The sequence below is a fragment of the Atractosteus spatula genome, chromosome 1 (assembly GCF_055471065.1).
Source record: "Atractosteus spatula isolate fAtrSpa1 chromosome 1, fAtrSpa1.hap1, whole genome shotgun sequence".
Classification (NCBI taxonomy): domain Eukaryota; kingdom Metazoa; phylum Chordata; class Actinopteri; order Semionotiformes; family Lepisosteidae; genus Atractosteus; species Atractosteus spatula.
In genome coordinates, this window is record NC_142706.1 from 3,268,919 (window position 1) to 3,286,103 (window position 17,185).

The following is a 17,185-nucleotide window of genomic DNA, read 5'->3' on the forward strand; positions in this document are numbered from 1 at the left end:
CTCTGAGAACACTAACGCTCTTCTTTTCTCCCTGCTTTTTATACGTGATTGTCCTTGCGAACCTGTTAATGTCTTCTTGTATCTCTCTCTTGCCATGCTGCTCTTGTGGATATCAAAGGTGGGGATTTTAGCAAAATGCACTCACCCCTTTTAAGTTGTTCAGGTCCCAACCACAATGCCTCGCATGAGTCGGACTACAGCTGCTGCAGCGATCAGTCTTTCCCCGTTATCCCTCTCGGCTCGAAGAGATCCATCTGCTTCAAGAACGGGTGGCAGAGCCACCGCCAGAATGCGGAAAACTGGAGCAGTGCGGAGGAGGCCGTCTCCCCAAAGCTCAAGTCTCGTAGCTGCGACGACCTGCTGACGGACGAGCGCGACAGCTTGACGGACACGCAGACGCGGTCGGAGAGCGTGGGCTCCCTGCTGTGCGACGAGGAGGCGAAAGGCGCCTATCGCGGCTGCCGCGAGGCCCCGGACTCCCAGAGGCCCAGAGCCCGTCACCGATCCGCGCACGACGCGCCCGGGTTCCTGAAGCTCTACAGGAAGATGCACCACATCAACCGCAAGGATCTGCTGACCTCCGAGGTAATTTGTTCGGTCAGGTCCCGGATATTGCAGTATGAGAAAGAGCAGCAGAAAGACAGGCTCACGGGATGGAGAGAGTTCGGTGACGAGGTGCCCAGGGACATGGTGCCAACGAGGATTTCTGAATTCGAGAGGCTCATCCAGAAGTCCAAATCCATGCCAAATCTGGGCGACGAGATGCTGTCGGAGGGAACTCTCGGGTCCTCTAAAAAGGGAAGCCGCCCGAGGCGTCGCTTTTCCATCGAGTCCTTGTTGGACGAGGAGAATCCCAACAGGAATCCACCCGAGGGCCAACCTCAGTACTTGAAGAGCAAAGCAGTTGTGCCAATCCACATCGAAGTCACCAGCGATCATCCGCAGCGCGCCGCGTCCCAGTTCGACTACTCGGACAGCGAGCACGAGGCAGTGGTGTCCGACCTCAGCGACTTCATCCAGATCGAGGGCTCTTCCTTCTGCAGCGAGAGCGACTTCGACCATTTCTCCTTCACCTCCTCGGAGAGCTTCTATGGGTCGGGGCCCCATCAGCACCACCACCACCACCATCATCACAAGCACCTGGTCAGCTCCTGCAAGGGCAGGTGCCCCGCCTCGTACACCAGGTTCACTACCATGCTGAAGCACGAAAGGGCTAAGCAGGACAGGAAGCAGCAGCTGAAGAAGGAGGAGGCGGAGTCCAACCTTTCCAAGTTAGCATTCCTCGTCAGCCCAGTGCCTTTCAGGAGAAAAAAGTGCTTGCCTCCTCAGAAACAGACTCATAAGCCAAAATCTAAGACCTCAGTTTATGAAGCGCTGGACTCAGCTCTGAAGGATATCTATGATCACATTAAAGCCGAGAAGAGGAGAGGAAGCCTCCCGGACAACAGCATATTGCACAGACTTATAGCAGAACTGATCCCAGATATCCCTGAGAGAAACTCCTCCCTCAAAGCCTTGAGGAGGAGGAGCCCCGAGCAGCAGCCTTACCTCCACCCGCCACCAGATGGCGGCGTGAATTACACCTCATACCCGTCAGATTATGGAAGATCACCCTTCAGTGCCTCTTACCAAGATATGGATGCCAACAACAACCAGGGGAATGATAATGCACGCTTCTTTCAAGGTTGATCATACGGCCCCATTTTTGTTCGTTTTATTTTTTGCCATGTCTGTCTCAACTTGCCGAACTTCACTGAAACCCCATTATCCATCTGTCGTGTGAAAGTCTTGGGGATAGTGAAAAGTCAGCTCTAGAAAGGGGTCTTAAGGAATTTTTATATGAAGTATTATTAAAAAGCCCCTACTGCTGATATGATGGTTTGTTTTAATTGCCATTATATGTAAATGCTGGAGTTGAAGACGATTAACTGCAACTGCAAAACAACAATGAAAATGTTTTTTATAGGCATACCGAAACCATATTCGGATAATCGCCTCGTATATATTGTGAATGAGCAAGGATCTGTCTATATTGTGTTTTTAACTTCAGTAGGTAAACTCTTTGAAGAGTTTAGAGTTCGTTCTGTCCTCCCATCGTTACCCCTCCGTTTTTACCTTGTCTGCAAAGTGAGTTCTAGTGAAAATAGCTCTCTTCGGTGACAGCTCAGAGCTGTCTGGAAGAAATAATCCAAGTTTAAGATCTAACACACTGCTAGTTTTATTTAAAAAAGAAGGATGGACACTTTCATTTCCACTCTATTTCCCATGTTGTCATCACCCTGTTCCATCGTTACGTCGCATCGCTGGGTGAAATGTAGAGCATTTTATTCCGTTCCTTTTTCGAGCATCCTCTTCGTAGCTGCCTGCAGCTGCTCTGCTGCTTGCATGTGTAATCACAGTCTTCAATTAGGGGGTTGTTGGCTAAGTGTTGTGCGGAATGTCCCTCTGTCTTGTGCGTGTTGTGGTTCTCCATCATTATAAACAAACGAGTACATCGTTCAGAATAGTCCTTAACAGGTTCATACTGTTTCAAATTGACTTGTGTGTATATATACAGTACATGAATTATTGATGACCTGTATTCTTTTATTCCTGTGCTGATATCAGTGTATCGTAGCACTAAGCACAAAACAGAGCAGGCATGAACACAGCCGTATGTGGTAGTTTAATGTTCACAGCCTCTCACTTGCAGCATGTCTGGTCCTTCAAAATGTTAAGACAGCCAGAAGGTATTTTCTTTGAAAGACTTCATAAGCACATAATGAGAGGAGTCCCTTCAGCCTACCAAGCCCTTTTCTAGAGTTAGTAGCTTATTGAGCTGAGGGTCTCGTCCAGCCTTTTCTTGAAAGCAGCTGGGGTTTGGGCTTCGACAAGTTGGCTGGGTAGCTTGTTCCAGACAACCCCAACTCCAGCATCCTCCTGAAATACGTTACAGCCAACAAACACTGCGCGAAAATATATTCAAACGCATTATCCTCGCGCTATGCGTCCTTTTAACAAAACGCTTTCGCTTACAGAAATAAGCAGTGACATTTGATAAGTGCAGATTGGAGCAGCTGAAGTCGAGTTTAGAGCTACAGGGAGTCTAAACTGGGGCTTGGGTTCTGGCAGTGACTGATAGTTTTGCTTCAGCTATTTTTAAGTCTCTTTTTTTTAAAAAAAAAGAACCCCGTGCTGCCTCACTTTCCCTCTTTGGTGAGCACTGTCTATATTTGAAAATTTCCCTGAGTGACGGACTGATCACTCTAATCATGGTGAGGAGCGCCCTGCATAACTTAAATATATCTGCTATTCCTTTATAAGCTCTTGAAGTATCCAAGTACCCCAATTAACAGTTAGCACTGAGCTCTGACTCTGGGGTCACAGGGAGGACCTCCAGTAACACACAGTCTCTCCAAGAATGGAAAAGCTGACCCAGCTGCAGATGTTTAAATTGAGCCTGTGAATTATATTTAATAAGTACCGCGTTTAATATTGGCAATGAAAAATTGGTTCAATTTTTATCCTTTTAAGAAGGAAATGAAATGCAGCAGGATTCTGTGGCTGACATTCTGCCTGTGTTTTTGTGCTTGGTCCTTTCCAGCAACATGGAAAGAAAGTACTGTCGAGCAGCTTTTCAGTGTACCATAGAAAGTCTAAAAATACTTTCTGTAAATGTGCTGAACATTATTTATGGATGGGAACCCCATCAGATTCATAAACAGGTCATATTTTCCCTGTCCTTCATGCACTGATATTGATCTGAAAAATTCCTAACACTATATAAGTAAAAAGGGTAGTCTTTAACCCTCTGCTGCACATTGTAGCTTTACATTACAAAGGAGAGGAGGCCGTCTGCCCAGTTGGTAATGAGTGGTTAATGGATAGCATGTTCTCATACAGCCAGGGTATCTGCTTCAACAACATGGCTGGGTAGCTTGTTTTATACTGTCACCGCCCTGTTTGTAAAGAACTACAGTACCTCCTGTGCCTCCTTATCTCAGTTACAAATGCAGACTTGCATAGTTTTCTGCTTTTTAAATTGTCCGAGCAATATGGGTCCATTTAAGTCAGAAATGCAAAGAAAACCTCTTTCCTGAATGCCTGCAGCACAGAAAATGCGATGTCCAGTTAATATTCATTTCCCAAGTGTACGGCTTTAATATAGAGTCAGGCATTTTGCGCATTTTCTCGGTACTTATGGCTCTGTGATACACTTGTAGTCCTTAGTTAGATCCCAAGGAACGTGAATGGGTACGGACTGCCATAGTGCAGGACACAGGATTCCTGCTCACTGTGTGCCCTTTTATTGTGAATAGATCAGGAATCCTCAAGAGGCTCGTCTTCTTTGCCTGATGTGGGTCAGTGCACTCCCAGAGACAGAAGAGCTACACCAGACAGAGAGGTGAGGAGGACACGGTGTGCCTGTGCATTGTTTGATTTATTAAAAATATGAGTAGCTGACGTATGCTGACATGTAAGATGTAATCAGCACTTTTATTCGCATTTACCATGATGGAAATTCGATCATGTTTAATCCTCCAGTAATTTAAAGTGCAGTATGCCATGTTGACACTAGAGGGGGCGTTTGCACAGCAAAAAAGTTTTGGCAAGTTGATAGTTTTGTGCTTAACCACTGCTCTGTTATTTTCATAGAGTGATGCCTAGCTAACCTTCCCTCTTATTTTCATATGATCTTTATTAACGTTAAGCCTTTATTTTATCCTCGACAGAAACAGCCTGCCAGAGCAATATATGACTTTAAGGCACAGACTGCAAAGTAAGTTTTATGTGCTTTCCTGATGTACAAGACGCAAACCAGATAATATCTGAGCTTATAATGCATTCTACAATTTTGCAGTTTCTGGTTATATCTAGTTATTTGTGTCGTCAATACATTCTGAATAATATTTTAAATCGGTAGCAGACATTGTAAAAATGTATCAGAATTTCAAAGTGGTTATGTTTTGTAGAAAAATCTCGCTTGATTGCATAGTTTAAAATTTAATTTCATGTAGCTAAGGTGTTTGGCCATTTGTGTGTCTTTTCAGTAAATTCAGGTCACTAATATTTTGGTAACTTTGCAGACTGAAAGAGTATCAGTTCATTTCGTGGTTACATAGGATAGCGCAGTTGTGATGATATCACCTAGTACTGTGCAATATCCATGGTTAATCAGCTCTATTTATAAATTGTGGGGCAGAGCTTTCAGAAAGCTATTAATCATTGCAGGAAGAAAAAATTAATAATCTGGGGCAGCAGTGAGTTGGAAGTCCATGATGTGTTGCTCTTTCCCATAATGCTCAAACCTTGCCATTCTCATGTGGAGCTGAAAAGTGGGAGTTTATATGGTGAGGAGATCTGCACCATATCGGTCGTTGGATGGAACAATAATGTCTTCTAGGGAGCTGACGTTCAAGAAAGGGGACACGGTGTACATCCTCAGGCAGATTGACCAGAACTGGTATGAAGGAGAGCTCCGTGGGCAAGTCGGCATCTTCCCCATTTCCTACATAGAGGTGCGCCAGCCCGAGAGCCACTCGACTCTGTCGGCACGTTTGTCCGCCTCCGGCCGCCACATCTCCCTCTGTCCCTCTCTCTCTGCGTTCCCGCAGAAACTCTCGCCCGCAGAAAAGCGCCTGCCAGCACGGCCGCCCCCGCCAGCACAGGTCCGAGAGATCGGGGAGGCTGTGGCCAAGTACAACTTCACCGCAGACACCAATGTGGAGCTCTCGCTGAGGAAGGTAAACCAAGATCCTGACTCCTTGAACCCCAAGGCGTTTCTCGAATAGAGCAGAGTTGTAAACCCGGTATCCGGGCCAAATTTCCCCCTGGTCTTTACCCACCATGGCCTCCTAATAATCCGCATCTCTGAACTGGCTTCATTGCTTTGCTCTCCTCCCCGCTGATACTGTACCTGAAGTGTGGGGAGCAGACTGGTGCGCTCTGGCTGCCGTCACATCATCCAGGTGGGGCTGCACCTTGGTGGTGCGAGTGGGATTCCCCATTAGCTGTGAAATAATTTGAGTGGAGTGTCCAGAAAACCTGTACGTGAGTGTAAGGATATTATTGTTATTGTCATTAGCCCTGGGTCTCCTATTGGGTGCCGTGGATCTCGAGTGTCCCAGATGCGAACAGCCCTCGCAGGTGGCCATGCTGGGGGGCGTGTCCAGGTCCCACTCTCGCCCGCATGGTTGCAGGACCCCTGTGTCAAACTGAAGTCAGGAAAGAAGCTGCGGTTTTTGTCGCGTTCCGATTCCGACAGCCTGCCTTCCTTCCAGGGGGAGAGAGTCATTCTTCTGAGACAGGTGGATCAGAACTGGTACGAGGGGAAGATCCCAGAGACTAATAAGCAAGGCATCTTCCCTGTGTCCTACGTGGATGTCCTCAAAAAGTCCCCCACCAGGAGCCCAGGCCACTATCCTGACCCGCCAATTCCTCAGAGCTACTCCAGCGACAGGATACACACCTTAGGATCCACAAAGGTACGAGGCTGTCCCACTCCCTTTTAAACCAGTGTTTGTCTTGTAGGAATTCCGGTCCCCGGAGGTGTTCCGTAACTGAGAATGATCTGAGTTTTCTAGCACCAGTGATTTTGTCTGTTTCACATGTTGCCTCTCCCGTCCAAGATCTTGGTACAACACGTTTATCAGAAAAAGACAGGCGCCACTCAAGAGTGAAGATGTAGCAAATGAGCTGTAACATTCAGCAGAACGGAAGAATGAGATCGAGTTGACGCGTTTCGTTTCCTTTGTTTCAAATGCTGGAAAAAGACCATCACTGCACAGACAGACTGGTTTAACTATTTTACTTCAGACAACAGCATTCCAAGCACTCGCATAACGTATTTAAAATTTCACATGAAACCAACTGCTCTCAAACTGCGTTGCGATCCCAAAGCAGGTCAGCCCTTTTGATTTCATAGGTTGGCCTGGGCAGTTTTTTAAAACCGCTGTCAGCTTCAAATGCCACTATAATTATATGAAATTGCAGTTTTTGTGTTATCGTGCGTCAGTAGCCCTACGTCTGCCCTGGTCAGGACTGACTGAGACCATTGCCTAGCAACCAGCTGAGTAGGCTGTGATTGAAGACCATTTGAGAGGCTGCTCTAGAAATAGTTTTTTGGGTTGGGCTGTTTTTTCGGAGGAAAGGGTGAAGGAAGGAGAGTATACGAAGGAGAGACACCTACCACCTCTAGGAGAAAAAGGGGCTGGCCGCATGATTCGCACAGAAGTAAAAAAAAAAAACAAGAAACGGCAAACATCATTCAAATTATTTGGAAAGTGGATGGTGATTGTTCTGAGGCGGACCCATACCCACAGAGTGTGGCTTGATGTGTGGAAATTCTGGCAGAATTAGACAGCTCTTTAATGGAAAAATAAATACAGGGCCCATTGCGCTCTTGAAGATGATGTTACACGGGACCCTGCTTCGGGGCTCTGCGCTCGTCCGTACAAGCTCACCTCTCCCATAACCTGCACGTTTTTTACCTGTTACTGCTGGAAATAAAGTTTTAGACTGCGTTTTTTGTAGCTACTGCCTTCTAGTATAATATTGCATTTCTTGTTGAAAAGAGTATTAGTGGTTCTCATCCCACAAAGGATACTGGAGTTGTGTAGTAAGTTTTCGGTATCAGTAATACACCAATACCTTTTTAGTTTTTTTTTAATACTTCTTTTGTCCGTATTTTTGGGATTAAGTCAAATGTTATAGCCAAGTGGTAAAGGATGAAATGTTTGATAGCCATAAAACCAGTACTGAATATAACCATTTAAAAGGCATAAGCAGTGCAAATGTATATGCTTTTATTTTACAGTTATTAGAGATAAATTAAGCATTATCTGAAGTCTTTTGATAAGTTAATTTCACTTTTTTAAATGTTGCTGGCATTAACTGATTGATGAAGGTCTTCCCTAGTGTATAACTGACAGAGACTTCGATTTCATATACACCTCAGTCAATTTCATTTCATGTCAACTCCAGTCGAAAGTAGAAGGGATAAAGTGAATGCCCAGGTACTGATACAGCTTGCATGGATTTGAGATTAAAAGTATTACTCAGATTAGTTCTAAACGCATTTTGATGCAATGCGAGCATGTCTTTTAAGTTTCCTGCCATGTGGTCATTCGAGCTGCTTCACCTTTGGATAATTTAGTCCCTCCATGGCCACAGTAATGCTGGAATTGTTGTTAATACCTTCTTACACTGTGACTAAGCTGTTTCCCACTGGGAAGATGTGCACTATAGTCAACATCCACAGTCATTTAACAGTCCCTTACCAGCCAGGGGGAGACACGAGTTGTTTAGTGTGGAAAGTGCTGGACTTGGAGTATCTCTTGACTCGGTGTGATGTTTTCTCTGTTTCACAGAGCAGCTTAGCTGAACGCTGGGGATCTAGCTGCTGAAGCACATAGAACTCAGTAGTGCCTCCCAGTGCAGTTCTGTGCTTGGTTTTCCAAGAATTCTGAGCACGGCATATAATTGTAGGAGAAAGGCAACAGGATGGGTAACAGGTATAACTAGAAAGTAGAGGTGATCCTAACTGCGTACACCAAGTTTCTGTACTTCTCCCTGTGCAGTCTCTCTGAGCCGAGCAGCATGTTTCTGTACGGAGCAGATTCTCTAGATTAGAAGAACATGAATTTCTCTGGGGATGTGTATTTCTCTGTCACATTGATAATGAGCCTCATCCTTCAGTGTTTTTTTGCTGCCTGCCAAATGCTAAGACCAGCTGCATGAAACCAAAGGAGGCTTTTCTCTGAACGATCGCAGGTCGGCGTGCCCTTTGCTTTCCTGCTTCTGAGGCAGTGTGGTGTTTTCCTTTATCTTGCCTTCTGTTCTCCTCCTTCCTAAGCGCCTGTCTTCTCTCTTCCAAGATCTCGTCCCGCCCGCGGTTCAGCACCCCATCCCCCACTTTCAGACAGCGCTCGTCCCCGTCTCTAACCCCGCAAGGGGCCCACCTGCAAGCTGTCACCAACGAGTGGATTTCCCTGACTGGAGGGGTGTCTCCCTCCGGCAAGCCCACGCCCACTCCTCCCCCTTTCCCTCACAGCTTCCTGTCTGACCTGGAGGACCTTGATTCTGTAGCGTCCCCAGCTTCTGCCCCTCCGTTAGGACCTTCCGCCTCCCGGAGAATCATCTCCTCTAGAGTCGAGGAAGGGCAGTTCATCCCCATCGCCTCCCCTGAAGCCTTCTCCAGCCCGCCAGAGGCGGCCCCCTCTCCGCTGCCCTGTCCGAACGGCCTGAGCGAGGCGCAGAGTTCAGACTCCTCGCGCAGGAAGGAGGGTGGTCCCACGGGAGTGGCCGGGCCCCGCCGTCCCGGCGGCGTGATTAAGTTTGACTCCGATGGGCGTCTTTCCGCGCGCCAGGGACTGTCCCCCGCGGCAGACCAGGAGGAGGAGCTTTGCCAGGAGCTGCTGCCCATCACCCCAGCCAGCCAGTCACAGGGGGAGGTTCAGCCAGGGGCGGGGTCTCGCAGGCGAGCGCCAGGTGTGCTAGGGGAGCTTCCTGAGCTCTACATAGAGGAAGAGCCGGGCGAAAACTCACAGGCTCCCCCGGCGCTTAAGAGCCCGGCCCCGGTGAATAGCGAAGATTCAAAGTCAAAGCAGCAAGAGGTATCATCTGCGTTTTTTACATACACCTGTGGTTGTGCTTTTCGTCTTCCTACAAACCTGCATACCTTAACCCATTAGGTCCAGCAGTTATTGAAGTGAAATAATAATTCCTCCTTGACGTAGTGTACCTATGTTGGGGCAAGTATGAAGTTTTTGTTTTAACCAAGCATAGCGTCCTGTGATAGCCTTTGTGGGTGAGGCAGAAGCTCAGCATTAAAATAAGCACAGCGGACTTATTGCGATTGAGGGAGAGCAGTATAGTAGAATTTTATGCCTAGTGTTTGGTGAACTTAAACAGGCACAGAAAAACTCTGATTCCCTTGTGCATGTTTAATAGACTCAGGCTAGTTTACATCTTCAGAAACTAGTTGAGTGCTGTGCTCTTTGTTGCTTTCTCCATTGCCTCTTTCACTAGGCTGCTGCTTCTTCAGAGGCGCTGCCGCCTGCTCCTTCCTCCATTCCTTCACTGCCTGCACCCTCTTCGAAATCATCGTCCCCCCCTCCTCCCCGCTCCACGCCCCCCCAGGCTGCTGTCACAAACTCCCCCCCTCTCTCTCCAAAGCACTCTCCCCGACTGGAGTCTAGGTCTCCCAAAATTAAGGTAAAAAAAAGCTGCTGTGTTTTTTCCCCCGTTTAACTCGTTTGACTGCACCGCTTGATAACACCCTAGACATGTCTGTGGACTCTGTCTTTGAAATGCCGTTTATTATCCGAGCATGGCTGTGAGTTCACACATTACCTGTGTTACTCTGGATTCCTCACACTACACACTGCAACACTGTAATACATAAATAGCAGCTTGTACTTGCCTGTTTCTAGGGCAGTATGTTCAACAAGATTAACTGAAACTTTTATTGTCAATCTTAAAAGTGAGGAGGGTGACCCACACAATCATGGGTGGAGAAAATATTTGATAATTTGAATTTAACGGCTTATCTAAACAATTATTTAGTAGGCTAAATAAGGCTAGTGCTTTTTGTTGTGCCGAGTGATTTATTTGCCTTAGAAAGCATGATTTCCATCTCAGCCCAGATACCACTGTAACTAAATCACAGCAGTTTTATAAGTTTTAATTGTCCTTCTATTTACAGCCTCCTCCGGCTGCCTTTGAAATAGAGGCTGAATGAGCAGGAAGCTGTCTGTCTACTTAAAATTTAGATAAGGATATTGAACCATATTTAAAAACTAACATGCATATAATGTTATTAATTTGCCCTGCCTTCATAGCTCAACCTTGCAGATTAATAACTTAATAAAATACAAACACATGCCTACTGTTTTGTTTTTTTTCCAGCAGGTGATGTTGTACGTTTCCAGTTTAAATTTGTGGACCTTACTGGACAGTACGATGTGACTTTGCTGTGAAATTGCTGTGACAATAAAACCCCTTTTTGTTTTTCGTCCACAAAATCATTCCCAGCTTGTTGACGTTGTCCTTCACCGGGAATCTTCAGAGAATGCTCCCGGGTGTTGTTTGGAGAAGCATGTGCGTTCAGTGTGTGTGCCCCTGCCAGCTGTAACGTTCACGGGGTGTTCTGATTCTTTCAGCACGCTCTCAAACGCGATGTTGTTGTTGTCGGTAAGCCTCCTCGTAGCCCAGTGATGTCTAGGAGGTCCTGTGGATCGCCGGTTAGAGGTCAAAGCTTTTCGCCATCACATAGGGTATGGGGGATGTGTCCTCTGAGTGTGTCCTTTCCGCAGGTGTGGTCGTGGGTCTGTCGCATTATCTTTAAAGTTCACGTATCCCTTTTTTCACAACTGTACACCATACTTCGTAATTGGTTTACTGGAGTTGATTCGGGGTTTTGTAAAAGGTAGCGTCAAATTATTCATTTTGAAATGTTCTCTTTTTGTGGATGCGGCGCTGGGATACCTTCAACTTTAATGACTCGTCTGCGTGTGTGTGTGCGTGCTTTGAAGCTGAGCATTGTGAGGAAAGTAAAGTGTAACGCAGAGAGGCTTTCACGGGCTGGGAAAGCACAAGAAGGCTGTGCTCTGGGGGGAAGTGGGACTTGTGCATGCAAAACCCACGTGCTGGAGTGAACCTGCATGAGTCCTCTCAGTGACATTGGTGAAGTCAGTGTGGACTTTGGGAAGTGTTTTTTTAACTTCTGCTGTACTCAGTAGTTGAATTGTAAAGGGCATTACAATTGTGTTGCCTATTTCGTAAGTTGTTTTTTTTTCCTTTATGATTTTCTTGAGAATCACAAGGCATGTGTTTTGGTTGAAGATAGCAGGGCTGAATATATAAATCAGTAGCAAAGGGTTTGGCTTGCACATGGTAGACATTATCCTAAAAAACAATATAATTTTGTATCTACAGTATATGAAATGTGTTTTTTTCATCTTAGGAATGTTGAATTATGTTTTCTGTGTACACAGCTTAGACATGGTGTACCTGCCAGGTCCAGACAAGCAGCCCTTTCCCCAAAATTCCTTCCAAAAAAGGGGAGTACAGTCCTCATTGTCAGCATTTGGCTTTGTCCTCTTTGTGCTTGCACAAGGCCGGAGTGTGCAGTGGCTCTGGCTTTTCTGTCGAATGCTTCAAAACTGTGCTGTGAGACGTTTCAAGTGAACTGTTGCACGCTCGTATAATTGTGCATTTTATTTTTCAGCCACAGCGTCCGGCGTTCGTCCAAGATGCTTTACACAGTGGCGGAGAACCGTGAGTGTCCTTCGCTTTTCCTGGAAAGATTTCGGAGTTGACCTTATTCGACAGCTTACCAAACAAATTTTACACTTCTAATTATTTGGTAGATCAAGGTATAGATATACTGTATATACAGTATACTGTATGTTATTTCCACTCCATAACATCTTGAAGCCTGTTATTGGTGTAATTATGTGAAGAGGGTGGAAATGTACTCTGCTAGTCAAAGGCCTGGAAGAAAGCAGCGATATTCAGTAGGCAGTGGTGGGTGAGAGCACATGCTATCTATTCACCCCTGAACGGACAAATGTGTCCTCTTTAAAAGTGTGTTGAGGAGGAAGTTGTACGATACGAGCCTGATGGTTGTAATCCTTACTAGGAAAGCTGTGGAAAGCTACTTATGTGGCATCGCACGCCTGCTAAAAAGACCCATTGGGCAGCCATCGCACCTACAGTACGAGACAACTTCTTTGGCAGTGTTTTTAATATGTGTTAGAGATGACACCTCATGCTATCTGTTGAGGGGGTGAAGAACAAGCAAAATCAGTCATTTATTTGGCTTTTATCCCGATTGACTTAAGTTTACAGCTGTGAAAATACTGCAGTGAATTTTACCGGAGCGATCTGGGTGAAGCTCAAGGGTTCCATAGCACGGTCTCACCTTGGGCATTGAACCTGCAGCCCTCGGTTTAAGAGTCCAGAAGTCTGACCACTGCTCCACCCTGCTGGACGCGGCCCCTCAGTCCATCCACGCATCATCTGTTACTCCCCAACTCTGAGTCTCGTTAGGCTCTTCTTTAAAACAATCCTGTTTTAAAGATTGTTTTAAATTCTCAGTGGTCACATGCATGTAATTTGATAGCTTTGTGAATATAAATATGCTCTTTTGATTGTGTCATGTAAATACCACTCTTGCTTGTGTGGCTCCACTGAGCTCTGTAATTATGTGGCCCCTCCGGTCCCCGTGCTTGATCCTCTGAGCCCCAGCGCATCGCTTTCTTGGTCCTCTCTCCGGCCAGCGCCGCAGGTAACCGGGCCCACGATCTCTCTCTCTCTCTCTCACCCCCGCAGGTTTCAGGCTCTGTACAACTACACACCGCGGAATGAGGACGAGCTGGAGCTCAAGGAGGGCGACGTCGTGGATGTCATGGAGAAGTGCGATGACGGCTGGTTTGTTGGTGGGTGTCGCGAGGCCCAGCACAAGGCGGGTGGTCCTGGTTCGGCGGGACTGGGGCAGCCAGTTCTTTATCAGGCGGCCCCGCACGCCGCGCCTGCAGCCATTCCTCCGCCATGACGCGGGCCGTGTTTCCAGATGTAAGCTGATCGGGGGCCCCGCCAGGTGGCCTTCGTTCTGTCAGAGCAGCTGTTGCGAGCCGGCAGGATTAACGAAAGAAACGCGCAGGGGCGTGGGAAACGTGAGAAGCTGAAGAAGGCTGCCGAAGGCCTACTCTGCCGAGCTTGTGCCGGCCTTGCCTTCTCACGACTGGTCCTCACGCCTCTTGGCCAAACTGACATGCTCCAGCAGGGGGAGCTCCTCTTCATGCTGCTTTCCCTGGAGCTCTTGGTGTCTCCGTACAGCATAGTGTCGCCTGCAAGCGACCAAGCTGTGGATCAGCAACATATACCCATACTACTGTAGCTGGATGGCATGTTGCCTGTAGCAACTTAGGTCAAGTAGAGGTTGAATCAGTCATTGTGTGGTAGTCACCTGCGATTTCTGTGCAGATCTGCATGACTCACCAGTCCCAGCTAAACATATTTAAGATGAAGGTACCTGAGCGTGTAAAGAGGCTTGTGCTTTCTTTCAACACCTGCTGTGTTTCCTCCCTTCCCAGGAACGTCAAGGAGAAGCCTGTTCTTCGGGACCTTCCCTGGGAATTACGTAAAGAGGCTGTAACATTACGGATTCTTGTCGGTGATATTCTCGCCTGCTCAGCACAACTCCTACAAGACATTGGATAAGAACAGCCGGAGAAGAAAAGGAAATACCACACAGACGTGTGGGTTTTACACTGAAGATAACCTTTAGCTATAACTAGCCATCTTTCTAGAAACGTAGTACGGTAATGTTGAAGTAAATTGAATTATGTTTCAGTCATCAACTTAGCCAGGGAGAAATACAATGGAGAAAAAAAAGGATGGAACTCGTCCCCCAGCTGAAGAAAGGAATGAGACCCCCCTCTATCTCACCACAGTCCAGAGGGGTAGTGCTGCTGAAAAGCATTTCATCTCTTTATTTATTAGCAGTGATGTGTGAGATGTGGCTGTTGCAGAGGGCAATGAGTATGAACGGTTCGGCACAGGACGATGGAAAGCTTCTTTGTTCGATATCGTTCACTTTATTAAGAATCTTCAGTGAGTCTTGCTGATAGATTCCATAACTAGGATATTGCCTTGTGCATCGTTGCCTATTTTCTTTCTTTTTTTTGTGAGGCACAATGTAAGTTAGTATATTAGATTACAGTAGATACATCCTATAGCTTTTCACCATATGGAGAAAAAGGTTCACGTTGCGTCGGATGTAGATGGGACTTTGGACTTCAGACTGAATCTTCATGAGAGAAAACGTAACCAGTATGCAGTGTTATATTAGTGCCAGGCATTATGGCTTTCATCTAAACCATTCCTACATTTAAGTTCAACTACAGTAGATGAAGGATCTTGAAATCTCGTTACTATAAGAGGTACAGTATCAGAGGTATCAAATTGTACTATAACTTCAGTGCATTAAATGAAACTAGTCTGGTGAGGAGCATTTGGAGATTTAGAGGTCTGAAAAAGACGTCTAAGCTGTTTTGAATTGAGATTTTTTTTTAAAACAATTCTTACCAGAAGTTTCTAAAAGTATTTTACAGATAATAAAGACTTGGGTGCTCGAGGTTAAGGATAAACACCTGTACATGAACAAAAGCCAGTTTGAAAATCCTATCTTAAAAACAGATTGAAAACTCCCTTTTTTTTCTTTATCTGAAACCAAAAGCTGTAATAGGCAAGGTTTCTAATGACAAAACTGCCTGCCATCTGTTTCTAAGGTTTTTGTGGAAGATGATTTGGGTCTCGTGTAGTGTTCAAACCTACTGGGGTGGGAGGGCACCTTTTTTAACTAATCTTGTTGCATTGCATTTGGCACTTGCTAATGCAGATTGGAGTTGTTTTATATGTTTTTTCCTGTAATTGATATGACTAGACAAACTGGGGGAGAGTATACCTGACTTTTAAGGGACAACTTTGAATTTTTTTTTAAAACAAGAGTTCCTTAAAGATCAGTATAAAGCAGTAATCTGGTCATTGTGCATTTCTTTCTCATGTCCAACAGTCAGATTCCTTATATATATATGTGTGTGTGTGTGTGTGTGTTGTATGTATACGTTAATTATTTAAAACATTTATGAGGGACGTAAATCCCCAAAGTTTATTTAATTGTTCGGTAACTTGTTTTGAACATTGCTTGACACATTTATTTCTTTACATATTGGAGAAGAAGTAACTTCCTGCCACAGCAAGGGTTACACCAAAATCTTCTAGGGAGTGATGACATGAAAGCCGTGGCATCCCGCTAATTGAAACAGGAAACAGAACTGTGTTGGTTGCAGCTGAATGGTTCACATTAACACCACGACTTCTCTCATCTTTTTCTACAAGAAGCAGTAGATCCCTCGACATGTGAAATAATACTGTGTAGGCACTCAGTATTGAAAGTGGTGTGATTGAAAACACAAACTACACGTATGGCAGTATAATATTTTAAGCACCTTAAAATGTCATTCTTTTGGTTTTCACATCCTCCTAATGCCTGAATTTACCATATTGTCTGTAGCGTTTTGTAAGTCTTTTGTATGGAAGAATCCACTGCTTTATAAAGTATTTCTCACCCAGCATCAGTTTCCTTTTATTTTATTCCTTAAAATGTCTCATGCATCACATTATTCACATTCACATCTAGATGGTCCAAATCTGCAAAATAGATTTATGCAAAATTTAAATCATTAAAAAAATATGAACACTAGTATTACCAGCAAAAAAATAAATAAACTCTGTACATAAATCTTTGTAAGTATTGGGTTACAAGAAATTAAGAAATATACGGTACTCTTTTACAGTACAACTTTGTTACAGCAACTTACAGTGCGTAAAGTTTTGAATTTTGGGAGATTTCAATTTTGAATGAAAGCATGCAGCTTTGCTACGAGAGTCACCTCTGTCAGTGGCACTCTTTATAATGAACCTGCAGTGTTTTGGTCCGTTCCAGCGAGACTCTTTTCATGTTATTTTAGAAGAGTTCTTCATCTGGTGAGCTCTTAAGGAAATGATGCAGTGGCGTTCTTACAATCAATGTTTTTTATGTTTTCTTTTTCTTCTTTTGTGGAATTGTATACCTAATAAATTCTGCCTGATATGTTTTTGCCCTATTTTTATTTTGTATCGGCCCATATATACGATTGGCATTTACTCACGATTGGTCCAATACTAATATTTAATGCCCCTTTTCTTAAATATGGATATAGTGTAAAAACCATGCAAAGCCAGTTACAGTTAGCTCATTGCATGATGTCTGGGAAAGCTCACGTGGGTGTTGTGTTTGGGATAAGTCACTGGAAATAGCTGGGCGCCCAAAGGGAGTTCAGTACTGGCACCCTCAATCGCAGGGCCATGCGAAAACAGCTGGACCGATTTCCTCGGCTGTAAATTACTGTGTGTGCCCTAGCATTCACGAGCTCAACATCTGAGCTTTCTGCAGGTGGAAAGGGAGGAGGAGATCTGCAGATAGTACATGCTGAAGAACGGAAACAAAATAGTGCAGCTGTTCTGTATCTCTTTCACATGGAAAGAGACACAGAACAGCTGCATTAGGCACATTGCATTTAAGTGAAGCATTCACTAGAAAAGCGATTGCATTTGTATAGCCCCTTTCTTCTCAAAGGATACTAAAGTACTTTGACAT

The 17,185-nt window shown here is 45.2% G+C and overlaps 1 protein-coding gene across 1 annotated transcript in view; it reads left to right on the forward strand.

Annotated features, from left to right (window-relative positions):
* The window catches only part of LOC148840405 (sorbin and SH3 domain-containing protein 2-like), an 84,260-nt gene extending 67,623 nt beyond the window's left edge, over positions 1 to 16,637 (forward strand). The window contains exons 16-27 of the mRNA XM_088925015.1: positions 119 to 1,684; positions 4,299 to 4,384; positions 4,713 to 4,759; positions 5,384 to 5,498; positions 5,595 to 5,723; positions 6,261 to 6,464; positions 8,856 to 9,593; positions 10,009 to 10,194; positions 11,142 to 11,255; positions 12,209 to 12,258; positions 13,315 to 13,421; positions 14,079 to 16,637. Of these exons, the coding sequence (XP_088781141.1) occupies positions 119 to 1,684; positions 4,299 to 4,384; positions 4,713 to 4,759; positions 5,384 to 5,498; positions 5,595 to 5,723; positions 6,261 to 6,464; positions 8,856 to 9,593; positions 10,009 to 10,194; positions 11,142 to 11,255; positions 12,209 to 12,258; positions 13,315 to 13,421; positions 14,079 to 14,140 (3,404 nt within the window). The 3' untranslated portion in view covers positions 14,141 to 16,637. The remainder of the gene's footprint in view (positions 1 to 118; positions 1,685 to 4,298; positions 4,385 to 4,712; positions 4,760 to 5,383; positions 5,499 to 5,594; positions 5,724 to 6,260; positions 6,465 to 8,855; positions 9,594 to 10,008; positions 10,195 to 11,141; positions 11,256 to 12,208; positions 12,259 to 13,314; positions 13,422 to 14,078) is intronic.
* Positions 16,638 to 17,185: the final 548 nt, after the last annotated feature.